The following is a 15844-nucleotide window of genomic DNA, read 5'->3' on the forward strand; positions in this document are numbered from 1 at the left end:
ATGTCCCGACAGTCTTGAGATGGCTTGGTGGTTGAATCCTGTATTGCTCTTCCATACTGAGAATTCTTTGGCTACAGATAAACAAAATGATTTCGGTGTTATATTTGTTGTCTTTGTCTTTCCTTTTCTGTTTTGTTGCGGATGCCTCTAATCCCTTCTACACATTGATGCGACTTGAAGCCGACAGGAAGTTAAAAACATGCAATATATGAAGACGATAGTATGGTAAGCATCCTTCTCTTCTTGCTAGGTTATAGGTACACAAGTACCAACCTCGTACAATAGAGGCTATAAGTTGGAAGATAACTGGGTGGGGTGGATGTTCAGCAGAGATATATATCACCCGACGGGGCAGCTCTTATGGAGAAGGAGCAATTTGAATTGCCATGTTAATCTTCCGTAAATCCAACTAACTACAGGCAGAGTATACAGGAAAACATTGGTAAGAAGGGCCAGGCAACCACGAATTAAGATAGAACAAAGTGGTGGACATGGTTAGTGGTTTAGAAATCCATGTCTCACAGCAGATCCCGAGATTTCCCAACCAGGCCAAGTGGGCGGGGCCGGAACACCACAACAATGGCTGTTATTGATGGATCATCTTATTGATGCATGCATGAATGCATGCCATTCAGGGTAATTCAACTGCCCACTAAACCCCTACCGGTAGGATGCTCCTATCTCTCTCCGATTCCTGCTTTCTGCATGATTTCCCTCTCATATTGCCTTATTCTCTCGCAAATCCCCCAAATAAGCATTCCCCTCCCCATACCCTCTCCGGCAAGACCCTCCGCTATGCACGGATGAGGCTGCACTATTGCTCACTTTAATGCTGCCACTCCACCGCCTCCCGTGCCGACATCCGTTTTCCCTCTTTTGTTTGGCTTCATCTTCACCTTCTGCCAACTTTCAACCAACAAAATGACCCACTCCGACCGGTCTCGTCTCGGTCAACTCTCGCCCTCGGTCGGGTTCCCGATCATTCCATCTCCTCGATCATGCGCGTCAGTGGCTGTCGCCTGTCTATGTGCCCGGTGAAGTTGACATCACTCACCACCATGGATCCTCGGCTGCGGCACTCGGCACTTGGTGGAAGGATGCTTCCATCTTGAAGCTTGTACTTCCTTCGCGCCATCATCGTCGCTTAGGTTTGATGTACCTGGACCTGGACCTGGGACTTCCCATGGCCAAGCATCCGGCCCGCGTCTGGGCACGACTCATCCGTGGAAATCAGCCGGCGTGGCGTTGATGCCAATTTCGATGCGCCATTATCATCCAAGTCTATATCGACATCTGCAGAATGACGATAGCATGTAGCAAGGGGTCTCTGCATGCTGTCCTGAGACTGATTCCCCTGTCAGGCTCCACCGCCGATCACTGAGCACAATTGCGCCTGTGTCGAGATGCCGTTGGATATGCTCCATTGCTATCGGATGGCGGCATCGGTCGAGAATGGCCTCCTGGCCTCCACGGCCATACTCGTTGCCTACAAATACCCTCGTCGCCCTCGCAGATCTGGCTCATCTTATACACAGCTTGAATCCCACTGCCTTCATCTGTTCTAAAGTTTCTAATATCTCTTGACCTGCTTTTTCGTGCTAAATCCATCTCTCCCAGAACCAACCAGCTCAGCCCTATACGATTTACTCATGTCTGACCAGCCTGGTGAAAGACTTTGGCCCGCGATCGTCGACCACCGCGCGCGCTCATCACCGTCGGAGCTCGTTGGTCTCATCCCCAAGGGCTCTGAAGTGTCCGATGGCTACCAGGAGTTGAGCTTTGCGGGCCTCGCCCGTGCCGTTGATGCCTGCGCTCGCTGGATCGAGACTCGCATCGGCCGAGCCACACAGCCCGAGACCATTGCGTATATGGCCGCGAACGATGTGCGGTACTTGGTCTTCATCCTGGCCTCTCAGAAGACTGGCTATCAGGTAAGACTTCAACCCCCATACTCAGTCACCTGAGGCCAGCACTAACCCAGACCAGCCTCTTCTTCCTTCCACCCGTCTTTCGGACGACGCCTACAAGCACATCCTCACCGTCACCAAGTGCCAGAAATTCTTCTACACTGCTGATAAGCAGCGCCGCGTGTCGGAGATCCGAACTGCTCAGCCTGAGACCCAAATCTTCGAGGTTCCCGCTCTGAGTGAATTCCTCGATGCCGAAAGTTCCCCCTACCCCTTCGAGAAGACATACGAAGAAGCAGAGGATGAGGTGGCCATTATCATCCACAGCTCCGGGACAACGGGCATGCCTAAGCCCGTGCCTCTCACCCACGGCTTCCTCGCAACTATGGACATGGGCGCTTATCTCTCGCGCCCTGAAGGCCGCCAGTCCTCGTTGTTCCACGATCTCCAACCGGGACAGCTGGTGATGTCGACGACGCCGTTGTTCCACCTGATGGGCCTCATCGCCTTCACCGAAGCTCTGTTCCACGAGATCCCATTCGTCATGTGTCCCGATAAGCCCCTGTCGGTGGACATCATTGTCGACGTGATCCAAGCCACACACCCCACCGCCATCCTGCTGCCGCCGTCGATCCTGGAGGATATGAGCCATTCCGCCGACGCGCGCGCCGCCCTCCGCACTCTGGAAGCCGTCTACTTCGCGGGCGCGCCGCTTTCCCCGGAAGTGGGCGATCTGCTTGAGCAGGACATCAAGGTCATCACCGTGATCGGATCCAGCGAGATGGGGCTCATCAGCTCCTTGGTGCCGCAAGGCGAGAAGGTCTGGGGCTACTTCGAGTGGAACCCGGCTTACGGCGTCGAGATGCAGCCGCAGGGGGATGGCTTGTACGAGCTGGTGATCCCCCGGCGCGCCGACAGTCGGCGCATCCACGGTATCTTCCACACCTTCCCCGATCTCAACGAATACCACACCAACGACCTCTTCGTGCAACACCCCGAGCGGTCCAACCTGTGGAAGTACCACGGCCGCAAGGATGACGTTCTCGTCCTGAGCAACGGCGAGAAGCTCAACCCGGTGACGCTGGAGAAGACGGTCGAGGGCCACCCGCGCGTCAAGCACGCCCTGGTCATCGGCCAGAGCCGCTTCCAGACGGCGCTGCTGATCGAGCCCACCCAGCCCGTCGCCGACGACAAGGCGTTCGTCGAGGCCATCTGGCCCACGGTGGAGCGGGCCAACGAGACGGTGCCCAAGTACGGACGGGTGTCGAAGAACAAGATCCGGCTGGCCTCGCCCGCGAAGCCGTTCCAGGTGACTCCCAAGGGCACGACGAAGCGTCGCGCCGTCAACAGTGACTACGCGGAGGAAATCGAGGCCATCTACGCGGCCGCAGCAGCGGCCGAGGCGGCCGGCGTGCCCCAGCTGCCGCACACACTGGACCTAACGCACCTATGCGAGTACGTGCGCAGCCTCGTCGCCGAGCTGCTCGCCCGCGCCGACCTGAAGGACGACGAGGACCTCTACGCCGCCGGGCTGGACTCACTACAGACCATCCAGCTGGCGCGGACGCTGCAGACGGCCGTCGCCAACCGCGTCACCGACACCCCCGTCGCAATCAACCAGCAGCAGATCTACGCCCACCCGACCGTCGCCCAGCTGGGACAGTACCTGGTCGACCTCGTGCACGGCCAAACCCGCACGACGACCATCTCCCGCGCCGAGCGCATCGCCAACATGATCGAGAAATACAGCTCCCAACTACCTCCCCACAAGCCACTGCCCTCCTCCCTCCCCGAAAAGTCCACCGTCATCCTGACCGGCTCCACCGGCTCCCTGGGCACCTACCTCCTCCACCGTCTGCTGACGGACCCCCGCATCGCGAAAGTCTACTGCTTCAACCGCAGCGCCACGGCCGCGGACCGCCAACGCGAGAGCTTCACGACCAAGGGTCTGGATCCAGCCCTCCTCACCGACCCCCACCGTGCGGAATTCCTAACCGTCGCCTTCGGCGCCGCGCACTTCGGCCTCCCAGACCCAACCTACACCTCGCTCCTATCCTCCGTGGACCTGATCATCCACAACGCGTGGAAGGTCAACTTCAACCACCCGCTGGAGTCGTTCGAGGACCCGCACCTGCGGGGCGTGCTCGAGTTCTTGCAGTTCAGTCACGCGAGCGCGCACCGCGCGCACCTGGCGTTCGTGTCCAGCGTCAGCACGATCGGGAGCTGGACGTCGCAGATGGGCAGCGTGGTGCCCGAGGCGCCGGTCGAGGATGTGGGCGCGGTGCTGGCGCAGGGCTACGGGGAGTCGAAGTTCGTGAGCGAGCGGCTGTGCTGGGCGGCGGCCCAGCGCGCGGGGATCCCGACCACCGTGCTCCGGGTGGGCCAGATCGGGGGGCCGACCACCCGGCAAGGGAAGTGGAATGTGGACGAGTGGGTGCCCAACCTGGTCAAGACGAGCGTGGCCCTGGGCAAGGTGCCGAGGGATCTGGGCGGGTATGCGGTCGATTGGGTGCCTGTGGTGAGTACTGCCCCTGCTTTATCTCCCGCCGACACATGAAGGAAGAAGCACCCCCCCCCCAACGAGAGAACCAGAGAGCTAATACAATCCCCGAAACCATAGGACACCCTCGCCACCATCACCACCGAACTCACGCACACCCGCCGCGGCGAACAATCCCACACCCCGCACCGCGTCTACCACCTCGTCAACCCGACCAAGACCGCCTGGGCCGACCTCGTGCCCGCCATCCAGGCCAAATACCCCCACGTGCAGGCGGTGGGCTTCGCGGACTGGCTCCACGAGCTGGAGCGCATCCCCTCGCCCAGCGAGGAGGAGGTCCGCGCGAAGCCGGCGCTGAAGCTGCTGGATTTCTACCGGGGGCTGAGTGGGAGCGTGCTGTCGGCGGAGATTGCGGTGGAGCGGACGAGGCAGGGGAGCGAGACGATGGCGAGGTTGGGGGGCGTGACGGGGGAGTTGATGGGGAATTGGTTGGAGCAGTGGGCCTTTTGATTCTTCCTTGCGTGAGTTTTACTTGGTGGTTGGCGGAGAGAATGCGCAAGGGAGGGAGAGACAGAGCAGTATTTGGGGGAAAGTCAAGTTGGGGGGTTGGTGCGTGTCTAACACATGCATGCATATCTGCGGCCGGCGCTTCTTGCTTGGGGGTTAATTTTAGCATGGGTTATAGACTTCGCATAGCATAGAATGCATATCTTTGTTTTTACCAGAGAGAGTTATACTCCGCACCTTAGTCTTACGTCGCACGTACATAAGCGATATGAGCAAAGTCAAAACGAAGATCCATCCCAGTATTTTGGCATTTTGCCTTCGTCCCTGGCAGAATCCCCTTCCTTGCATCCAGACGACGACAACCACAACAACCACAACAACGTTCGTCGAACACAACCCCAAAGAAAGGGGTATATAAAGGCCACATTCCCCAGCCCATCTGCCCTTCACTCCAAACCAATCGTCCCTCCCAAGCTTCAACGAAACAAACCCTCCTCAAAAAAGTCAGTCTCCCTCCATTCATCCCCTCATCCGGGCTCCCTCCCACCCCCCAGAACCAAACCCCAACCCCAACCCCCCCCCCCCCACCAGAAACAAAGATGAAGCTCACAGCCATCCTCCTCCCCCTGATCTCCACGGCCGCGGCCACAACAACCTGCTACTCGGGCGCGCCGACCAGCGAAGGCACCAACTGCCTGTCGAAGCTGTCGATCAAGAACTTCTGGTCGCTGCAGTACTGCAACTACCGGTGGAACGTCAACTACGGGGACTGGGACAAGTGGATCAGCAACAACGCCAGCCACGTGGAGCGCGGCCGGGTGGCCAAGACGGGCGTGTTCGGGGGCATGGAGGAGTGCCTGGATGCGTTCAAGGAGGTCGTCGAGCCGTGCTACGACACCGCGCAGGGGGCGTACCTGACGACGGCGAATGTGAGTCTGGAGGTGAATTGGTGTCAGTGGTGATTTGTCCTCGGTCTCTATCAGTGGGGCACTCGGGATTCAAGGGGGAAATTAGGGAGTGTGGGGGTTTGTTGATGTGATGAGCTTCCAGGAGAGTTGGGGTGATTGTTGATACACGAGAGGACGGGGATATAGTCATGTTATGAAGGTCATGAAGCTTGATGTGATGCAGCATACAATAACAACTACTTGTGCAATTGAACCGTGTCACTATGTGCACAATATACACCCGCTACTAAATACACTCCACCCCGGTAAGTTACCTATATACACCCTCCTATCAACCCTTTATCTCCACGGTGGTGGCCGCAACAGCGACTAATCATCATTGAAGTCATAGAAACTGTTCGCCGTCCACCCGTCCACCGCCGTATAATCCGCCAACGGACTCGTGCCATGCAGCACCTCGTACCGCTTGCGGCCCTGGCAGCTGCCCGTGTAGTTGCCGGCCAGACACTTGCCGCGCAACAGGCGGCCAACCTCCTGCGCCGCGGCGCGGCCCTCGAACCACGCCCCGTGCAGGTACCCAAAGTAGCCGGCGCTGGTGGCCTCGCCGGCGAACCACACGCGGTCCACGTTGGCGCGCAGGTTCTCGTGCATCTCCAGCGTCACGGCGGGCGGCCAGTTGGAGTAGGTCCCGAACGACCAGGGCTCAGTCGTCCAGCGCGGGTAGTGGAAGGCGATGGGGTCCGGGACCGTGACGTTGGGGAACATGGCGCGCAGCACGGCCAGCGCCTCCTGCTTGGTCTGCTCGTCCGACTGGCGCTCGGCGCGGTGGGCGAATTCCTGCGTCACGGTCACGAAGATGATCCCGCTGTCCTCGAAGAAGCCGGGCGTGCTGAGGGATTGCCAGATCGGGTACCAGCCGCGGGTGACCGGGTCGGCGTACAGCAGGTACTGTGTGTCCGCGGGCCAGAAGGTCTCGTTGAACTGGAAGAAGATCTTCGTGTAGGTCGCCATCGTGAAGGCTTGGATGGACTCCTGCTTCCATTGCGGCAGCGCCGGCGAGAAGGTCACCGCGTCCGATTGCTGCAGCACCCCCAGCGAGAACGTGGTGATCGCGTACGCCGCCTGGTAGCAGTCGCCGGCCGCCGTGGTGATCGTCACCCCCGTGTCGGTGTAGGTGATGTTGGTGACCTGCGTGTTGAGGTGCAGCCGGCTGTCGTTGCGCCGCAGGAAGGTCGACGCCATCCCCTCGATGATCGTGCTGAATCCCCGCTGGTCGGTCACGAAGTTGTCTTCGTCGCTGAAGCCGTTGACCGTCAGGTTGCTGCCCGCGCAGCCGAAGACGAAGGAGCTGTCGGCGGGAGTGTACGCGTCTTCGAAGTCTGCGGTGGGCGTTAGTGGGAGTCGCCAGAGGGAGATTGTTAGACCTCATTTTGGGGGTCGGCTTACCCCAAGACCACCAATCCACCGCCTGCGCCTCCATGTCCGTCACCTTCGGGCGCCATCCGGCCATGGCCAGACCGGTCTGCGCCGTGGAATCCTGCAGGTTGTCCGTCAGGATAACGCCCGCGTTGGCGTTGGCGATGTCGTAGGCATCGTCGTACTCGTCCAGCAGGTAGGAGTAATCGCTGTAGCCGTTGTGGTTGTAGGTCGACAGGTTGCTGTAGTTGGAGTAGGTGGTCGAGAGATTGTACACTTGGGCCTGCGACGGTGAGCTTCGTGCGCACGGTGCTGGAGACTGCTGACCACTCACCAATGTCCAGACGGGATTCTGCGGGCCTCCGGGGCTTCCAAGGCCTTGCACCTGCACGAGTCAGCGAGGTCTTCGACAAGACATAGCACAGCGGTCCGACCTACCCAATTGCAACCATTCTCGATGATATACGGCTTGCCGTCCTTCTTCTTGCCGAAAGGCTGGTGCCACGCCCGTCCTCCAATGCGGTCGTTGTACTCGAGAATCAGGAAGTCGTCCATTGAGGCATTGTGCAGCGCTTGCTGTTAGAGTCAGCTACTCTTCGAATAATTGTCTGATTATTCGACACCTACCGCAGCAGCAATGCCAGCCATACCACCACCACTACACCTGTCAGGGACATTCTTCTTCTGCACTGCAGCGAGAGGGACTTACAGAATAGCGACGGTGGTCTGCTTGCATTGGCCCTGATCACGAGCATGAGCCACATGGGCAGCGGTGGGCTGGACAGCCCACGCCCCGAGAAGGGCCAGCAGGAAAGATCGCATGGTGCGAAGGAGAAAGGCAGAGGGTGAGGGGCAGCTGAGAGAGAGAGAGAGAGAGAGAGAGAGAGACAGAAACTGGGAAATCTCCCACTTTATAGCATGCTGATTCGATAGCTCCGGTGAGCCAGCGGGTTCATCGACCTACCCAAAGCTGCAGAAGCTCAACACGGGCTGCAGAGCTCCACCGACGGGGATGGTCAACTTATCACACTTGCTTATCGGGGTTCTAAGCATATTCGGGCAAGTCCAAGCGGGTCCGGGAAGAACCACGGATTGGAGCATTGAAGATACGCTTGGACTTGGCAGATTTGGGTTGTGGGTTGTGGGGAGAGGGGGATTCAATGGTCAGTCAGTGGTGAAGATGAGGATGAGGATGAGGGGGAAGCCCCTGAAGCGGAAAAGACACCGATTGAGATAGCAGCCAGGAGGAGAGGCATCAGATTGCATTTCTGCAGTCTGCATCTTCAGTGAGCTCATATTCTCGGGCTCTCTACAGTCCGCAGCAGGTACAGTCCTCCGTCCAGCTGCAAGAACCTCGGCGATCATCACCACTAGTCTCACTGCTCACCAATTTTCCCCGCCTCAAACCAGGGCAAACCCAGCCGAGTTCAGCTTGCCAGCTTTTCTTCCTCTTTGCCTCGCAAGCTGCTCCCTCTTTGTCCCGTCCAGGGGAAATGCGTCTTTCTTTCCCGTTCCTGAGAATTTGATTAATTACTCTAGTCTCTAGCTGATTGCTGATAAGAGCTGGCCTCGGAAGATGTCTCCAATCGGCCCATTCTTATCAGCGAGGGTCAATCTACGTAATCTGTGGTTATCGCCGGAGTGTTGTTGCTTGTTCCGATCATAGGGTTCGATCTGTTTTCTTTTTCTCTTCTCTTGGATGAGCTATGCGCTCTTTTCCTCTTCCTTTTTTCTTTTCTTTTTTCTTTTCTTTTCTTTTGTTTCTTTACTTCCTTTTTTTCTCCAAGTTCTTTTCTTGTTCCTCTGCACCACTACTCATACATCGTACTGACATCACCCGTCGCTCGTCGACTCCACACTTGATAAAGCGGGGAGTGCGCCCGCCTGTCCCACGGTTCACGTAGAATTGTAGTGTCGTTGCGACGAAAACAGTAGGATAGTGGCAATGAAGAAGTCAGCTGCAAGCACTAAACACAGAGACATTTATCTCCTGCAATCATATTGTCCAAATTATCTACTGGGATGTGGAACAGCCACCACCACCACCTCATTGACGAGGCTGTGATTGTCCCACACCTCACACCCCGGTCAAACAATGCAATCCACATCAATCAGCAGGCAACAATCAACAATCAACAATCAACAATCAACAACCAGCATAATCCCACGCCTCCCATCTCCATGAGCCCGAACAGTCCAGATATCCTTGACAGGGCTGGCCCACAGCCCCATGCGAGATGACAGACAGCGCCAGAACACACACAGCACACGCAGCACAGGCCGCCCGCGGGCGGGCGCATCCTCGCCGAAGCCCGACAGCAAGGCCTCGGCTTGGCGCCACGATTGGACTTCATGTTTTCTGGGGATTCGACTCATGGCGGCTAACTGCGCCGCCAACAAGGCTGGCCTAGTCTGCAGGAGGCTGGCCATCGAGCCTTTCTGTGTATAAGAAGAGACCAGACCATCACCAGCCTCGCGATGGGCGACTAGTTCTGGGTGTGCCTGCAACCCTCCGTGCGCAATGGAGAAACTCCGCACCAGCTCGTCGACCGACCGACCGGAGACGAGGATTTTCGAGGAATGCGGTGAGTTGTCCTGTCCTGTTCTTTGCTTGTTGTCGATTCAAGCCTGGCTGACCCAGTCGCAGAGACAGATGACTGGGTGGAACGGCGCATTTCGTTGCTGGAGTTCAATGCAGAGGTCACACCCGCCCTCCACACAGCGCAATTGAGAATTCCCAACAGGCAAACAATCCTAACATCTTTAATAGACCCCACGCTACTCGACAGTGATGTATTCATCTCTCCCTTCGAACATTTTCGCTCTTCGTGCATATCCCAAACCCTAACATCAAGAAAATAGATTCACCTCAACCACGACCCTCGACACACCCTCACACCTGCCCCTCTTCCCCGCCCGCTTCCAACCCATCATCACCGAAGACCTGAACGGCTCCTTCGACTGCGAGGATATCCCCAACGAGGCCGGCCAATTCATCCAGCACAGTAAGCCAGCCAGCCATCCGCTTCCCCTCAGCCATAACCCCGCCCCCCTTTCTTATGTACTATTCCCTTCCCACCACCACCAAAAATAACACCGAAGTAAAGGATCATGGTCCACCTTCAAAATCAAACGTGTGATCGAACCTCACAAATACCACTGGACGCAAGCCACCTGCTACATGGACTGGGACCCGCGCACCCGCCAGCAAACCGTCTACTGCATCGATCTGCCCCTGCCGCCGCGCACGTTCCTGAAGGCCTTCCTCCCGCCAGCGCGCCAGCGCGCCCACGACCCGTACGCCTGGCACGCGGCGTTCGCGACGGCGCTGATCCCGGAATACGACCGGTCGATCTGGGGGCTACGGGATCTGGTGCGGGACATTGAGAAGGTGAGCAGCTACCGCAGAAGCCACCTGGTGCCTTCCTACACTCCACGCATACCATGCATGCCTCGAAACGGCGCTCCAAAACCCACTTGATCTCATACTAAAGCTAGAACCAGGCCCGACTGAACCCCACGGCCCTGACGCCGGATTTCTTCCCGCACCTGCACGACATCGCGCGGCACATCTTCCACGCCAACGAGACCCTCGAGGTGGCGCAGCATACCGTGGAGAGTCTGGTGCGGGAGCAGATCCGGTCGGCGGGGTTGTATGCCCCAGGAGCAGCAGCAGCAGGGACGACTCCCAGCTCCAACGCCCCGTCACACCATCACCACCACCACCACCATCACAGCTACACCCACCCCCACACCCACAATACCTGTGTTTCAGCCCCAAGCACGCACCCCTCCACCCTCCAGACCGAACGCGCCCTCCGCGCCCTCGCCAAGCAGCTGCATGCGCTGCACACGCGCAGCCGCTCGCTCACGGAGCGGTTGCACAATGAGATCAATCTCGTGCGTCGCCTTTCCCCATCACTTATGTCCTTCCCCCCCCCCCCTCCCAACCATGATCATTGGTGTATCTTTGCACGGGTTATGCGGCTAACCAGAAAGCAAACGCTAGGGCTTCAACCTCGTCTCCCAGCAGTTCGGGCACGACACCAAATCCGACTCGGCGGTGATGAAGACCATCGCCGTGGTGAGTATGGTCTATCTGCCGGGGACGTTTGTGTCGGTACGTGTGTTTTTGTCTTTTTCCTTTTACATTGTTGTCCAGAAGGGGAGTTGTTTAGGAGCTGACGGCTGACGGCTGACGGCGCAGGGCCTCTTCGGAACGAACTTCTTCAACTTCACCGACGGCGACGAACACACCTGGTTCATGGCGGGCTCGTTCTGGCTGTACTGGGCCGTGACGATCCCTCTGACCCTCGCCACCATGGCGGTCTGGGCTTGGTGGCATTATTTCCGGCCTGCAAAGCGAAGAACCAGGAAAAGGCCGGTGCCACAGAGGGTGGAGACGGTGTGAGGATGCGGAATGCCTCGGAAGGGTTACGTATGGGGGCGACGAGGTGATGACTGATGATTGCCGATTGAAAACTCATATGCTGGGTTATATTACGATGTGTCCGGTCTGACATGATGTATAATGAGTTATGATTAATAAGATGTAAAAATATAGCGCAATAGCTAATTTAGATAGCAGTCATTCAGAGACACATGATGAGACAAATGCTGAATCGGAAGCTAGCGAGTAGCTTGGGTCGAATGCTGAGGAGCAACCAGCTACTGGTTGTTGCATTCCAGGTTCAACGACCGCTCAGGATCTTGCGCAGACTATCCGAGAATGATCGCAAGGCTTAAGATTCAGGCATGTGCCGGCACACAGGCCGGTCGGGTTCAGGGCTCGCTGGCCCGTGTAGGAGGGATCTCTTAATCCTCTCGGGTATCAAATAGTGGTGCCTCAACAGAGGAACATTTCAAGTCACCTCAACCGGCGGGACTGCTTTCCTCCGCCCCATCGGGGGATTCGTCCACTCCCAACATCGGGGTGGTCGCTAGTGGCAAGAGAAAAGTGGTGAACAGAGAGGCAGTCTCCGCGGGAAGAGCCACCCCTTGAGCCTGGGCGGTGGTGCGCACGATCCCCAGCAGGTTCCTCCCGCCGTCCCACCGGCGTGTTAATGATTTGGCAGCAATCGAAAGGGTAATGAACGCCTCTCGGTTTTCAGGCTCATCGAGCCCATCCAACAGAGCGAGAAGAGCCCCCAACAGACAGGAGCTATTGCTGACCGGCATGCGCTGCACGCCCCAGCACGAGCGATGAATGCAACTCAGATGGGCAATGTTGCGCGCCGCCGAGAGCCGGACAGCGCGGGCGTGGAGCCCAACCCGGTCGGTCGCGGAGGGCGGTGTGGCCGATAGAACCACTCCATACAGCGTCAGGACAATCCAGTGGTAGTACATGCTACATTCCTCTGTAAGTTACCAATAAAACATCATCGACCACCCACTACTCACTGCAGACACAGAATATGAGGCGCTTCGAGTCCCGTGCCCTTCAAGCATGCGGGCCAGTGGTCCGCGCAATGTTGGAGGTGTTCGTGCAAAACAGTGACCCGCGCGGCAAGATCGGCACGTGGCGGAAGCTCGAATAATAGAGTCACCTCGTAGGCGATCGGAGTCAAATTCGAGAGGGCGACGAATAAACAGTCCACGTGACCAGGAATCCCCGCCACCGGGCGTGGATAGGGCTGCCATATGTCATCTGGACCGCCCTCATGGCGCAATGGTGGGAGACGGTGGCGGTCGGGTACGGGTATCGATGGGCGGCTCCGGTCGGTCAGGGCATGGATCCTGGCCGACGCGTCAGTGGAGCTCCTTCATAAGGACCGGTCGCATGGGGCGATGGAGGAGGAGGAGAAGAAAGTCAAAGATCGGGCGCAGGGGCCGTACGTGGCGACGTTGAATAATCCCCAGACGGTCCGGTTCAGCCCATGAACCATCCGCAAGGTATCCAGGTCGGGATTAGCGGCGAGGCTGGAATTCTTCTGCAACAGTTCTTGCAGTGCGTAGGCAAGCTGGTGTTGATAAATCCAGCCCTGGCGGTCGCGACCGGTCCGAGCAGCACTGCGTGGAAGGTCAACCCAGGATCTTGGTTGAACGCGTCGTGAAATGACCTACCATGACCATAGGATCCCCAAACCCTGCACGGTCGGCAATGTGATGCGCCCGGCTTCCAGGTCGAGTAATCGTTTCGCTTCCTCGTAGAAATGAAGGCCTTTCGAGGCGGTATCGCCGGGGATGGTGAATGCGTCCGGGTAGTCCGAGTAGGCCTAAACCGATCAGCTGGGGGTAAAACCACCACGAGACACCGGCCAACCTACACATGCGTCGGCGAGGATACTGTTGACCAGGAACGGAGAACAGAACCGCCCTGACCGCTTGCCGGTCTGCATCTCCCGCAAGAACAAGTCTCGATCCATCCAGTTGCGGAAGGGGTGCGACCAGGTAAACCAGAGCGAGATGAGATGTGAAACAAAATGGGAATCGGGCACTACGACGGTCCAAGGGTGCGCCGGTACGAGGTAGCGTGGTGAGTCGGCGGCACGTTTGGCTTCGAGCATGCGGCGCATCGGCCGCGAGCGGTCGGAGGATTGTAGATGTTGGACTTCGCGACTCAGCTGAGCCAGGTCGGGCGTCAGCTCCAGTTCCGACTGCGGGATATGGAGGTGAATGTGCTGGCGGATTTCGTCGAGGGTGGGATCGGTACGGATGAGGTCGATGAGAGGCATGACATGACCATTGCCACTTTCGCGAATAGCACCCACGAGGCGGACCAGCAGCTCCTCCTTGTCGGCCAATTCTTCGATTTTGCGTTTCAGAGCCCCCCGGCGACGTTTATCGGCGCTCTTGTCGAGAGTGCATTCGACATTGCTTTTGACGCAGCTGGCACAGGGCACGGATCCGGTACACTATAGTCCACCCTCCGGTTAGTGTGAGTGCGAAGGGAGAAGAGAGGAGGGGAGAGGATAGAGGGGGGCAGGAGGTAGAAACAATGGAGGAGGATGAGCCGCGCACCTTTAGTTTCCGCGCTTTGCAGGCGGCACAAGCAGTACCAACATTCTTTCTGCGTTGGTGGTTGTCGAGAGCAGCATTGGCACCAGGAGGGGCCGGAGCCAAGGGGCGCGACTTAGTATCGGACATGATGAGGATCCATGATTGAATCGGACGGGGAGAAGCGAAAGGTGGGGAGAGGAGGAGGAAAAGGAAGAAGGGATAAAGACTAGAAAATATGCAGCGACGGAAGGAGAGAGAGGAGGAGGATATCAGGGAGGACAAGAAAGGGTCGAGGGAAACAGGGCGCAAGAATCGCGAAAAACCGTAGAGGACGAGGGCAGGATAGTAGAAGAACGAGGAAAAGGGAAAGGAGAAGGAGAAAGAGGGGAGGAGATCGCCAGAGGGAGAAGATGGATATGCATGAGAATGAGTGAGTGAGTGGTAGAAGTGTTGATTAGTGGTGGTGTTAGTTTAGTCAGGAAGTACGGAAAAGTAGTTCGGTTATGGTGGTGTACTCCGTAGTAGCCTCAGAATGGCAGATCCCGTGCAGGAGAGGAGAGGAAAGCAGGTCGAAAGCAGGTCGATCCAGCGCGAGGGAGGGGGGAAAGAGGAATGACGGCGGACGATTGGATGGTGGGAACATCCCTTCCACTCGATTGGGACCAAAGTGGGTAAAATGGATGGATCTCAGTAACTCAGTTCGAACAAAAAGGTGGAGGGAGGAGGAGGGAAGTGGATCGACCCGCTTGATGTGCTCATGCTCATGCTCATACTTCCAGTTCCTGAATGAATGGGAGATGCGGAAGATTGGAGAAGAGTACCGACAATAGACAATTGTCAATCAACAATTGAAAATAGACAATAGACAATAATAGACAGATACAGACAATGCAGGGGAAGAACTATTGAGTCCAGTGGACTGTAAGTACCTGATAGGTATTAATTTAAATCGCAAAGACTCATTTTATCAGCATTTCCATGCCTGTACAGTCCATACTACCTAGTAACTAGTATGTAGTATGTATCGGCATTCATCCATGATGGATGTCGGCGTGTGCAGCTGGATTAGGCAAGTAGCATCATCGCTGCATTCATGATAGATCCATAAACCATGAACCATAAACCATGAACCACAAACCAAACCTGGTAGTACCTTAGCTACTACTACTCCGTACTAAAAGCCTCCAAGCAGGCTGAAAAAGTACATTCATAACCATTCTACTCGTATGTTCTTTTTGCTAGGATAAACTCCTTCTAAGCTGGGAACTATTCCCGAGATGATTCCTTCCTGCCGGCCGAGCCGAATCAGGAATGGGGGCATATTCCCGAAACCGGCAATGCTGTCGCATGCCGTTGCATCTGACTGGTGATTTCCCAGTCACGGGACTAGACGGCCCGACGGCACTAAGCCCATCTCAGAAACCAGGCTGTCGCCTTCTATCTCCGGATTTTATGATTGGATGGCAGTCGGTGCCTGGCTATCTCCGCCGGCCGATCGGGTTTGCCAACAAGGTTGAAAAGGTTGAAAAGGTGAAAGTTAACAATGGAACTGATTCCATTTGAGTCAATCAAACAAATTCCCATGCGATCTTCGCTCCCTCCCACTGTCCCACACGGTCTCGATCCAAGAACAAAAAATGTTGAGGCCCACTACTCCGTAGTCAAGT

General features: G+C 56.9%; 5 protein-coding genes across 5 annotated transcripts; 3 read left to right on the forward strand and 2 right to left on the reverse strand.

Moving 5' to 3' along the window:
- Positions 1 to 1649: 1649 nt before the first annotated feature.
- BO86DRAFT_351037 (NRPS-like enzyme) lies at positions 1650 to 5072 on the forward strand (the record flags this gene model as incomplete). The annotated part of the gene is made up of 3 exons (XM_025669409.1): positions 1650 to 1931; positions 1987 to 4425; positions 4528 to 5072. 3 exons carry the CDS (start codon positions 1650 to 1652, stop codon positions 4915 to 4917), a joined length of 3111 nt encoding a protein of 1036 aa, XP_025533229.1. The 3' UTR covers positions 4918 to 5072.
- Positions 5073 to 5513: 441 nt separating this feature from the next.
- BO86DRAFT_394137 (uncharacterized protein) lies at positions 5514 to 5876 on the forward strand (the record flags this gene model as incomplete). The annotated part of the gene is made up of 1 exon (XM_025673169.1): positions 5514 to 5876. The coding sequence occupies one exon, from the start codon at positions 5514 to 5516 to the stop codon at positions 5874 to 5876; it is 363 nt and encodes a 120-aa protein (XP_025533230.1).
- Positions 5877 to 6072: 196 nt separating this feature from the next.
- On the reverse strand, positions 6073 to 8155 carry BO86DRAFT_1368 (putative flavin containing polyamine oxidase). The gene is made up of 6 exons (XM_025666151.1): positions 7948 to 8155; positions 7866 to 7896; positions 7677 to 7814; positions 7573 to 7623; positions 7269 to 7521; positions 6073 to 7201 (listed from the first exon to the last, which is right to left on the reverse strand). The coding sequence occupies exons 1-6, from the start codon at positions 8058 to 8060 to the stop codon at positions 6192 to 6194; spliced, it is 1596 nt and encodes a 531-aa protein (XP_025533231.1). The 5' UTR covers positions 8061 to 8155; the 3' UTR covers positions 6073 to 6191.
- Positions 8156 to 9759: 1604 nt separating this feature from the next.
- On the forward strand, positions 9760 to 11649 carry BO86DRAFT_394139 (uncharacterized protein; the record flags this gene model as incomplete). Its single annotated transcript, XM_025673170.1, has 8 exons — positions 9760 to 9823; positions 9886 to 9938; positions 10009 to 10031; positions 10101 to 10243; positions 10346 to 10629; positions 10743 to 11138; positions 11248 to 11358; positions 11446 to 11649. 8 exons carry the CDS (start codon positions 9760 to 9762, stop codon positions 11647 to 11649), a joined length of 1278 nt encoding a protein of 425 aa, XP_025533232.1.
- A 461-nt stretch (positions 11650 to 12110) lies between these two features.
- BO86DRAFT_351045 (putative C6 transcription factor) lies at positions 12111 to 14618 on the reverse strand (the record flags this gene model as incomplete). The annotated part of the gene is made up of 6 exons (XM_025669410.1): positions 14199 to 14618; positions 13505 to 14092; positions 13302 to 13453; positions 13074 to 13247; positions 12639 to 12974; positions 12111 to 12585 (listed from the first exon to the last, which is right to left on the reverse strand). Exons 1-6 carry the CDS (start codon positions 14322 to 14324, stop codon positions 12111 to 12113), a joined length of 1851 nt encoding a protein of 616 aa, XP_025533233.1. The 5' UTR covers positions 14325 to 14618.
- Between the last annotated feature and the right edge of the window lie 1226 nt (positions 14619 to 15844).

The sequence above is a fragment of the Aspergillus japonicus genome (genome assembly GCF_003184785.1).
Source record: "Aspergillus japonicus CBS 114.51 unplaced genomic scaffold BO86scaffold_1, whole genome shotgun sequence".
Lineage (NCBI taxonomy): Eukaryota > Fungi > Ascomycota > Eurotiomycetes > Eurotiales > Aspergillaceae > Aspergillus > Aspergillus japonicus.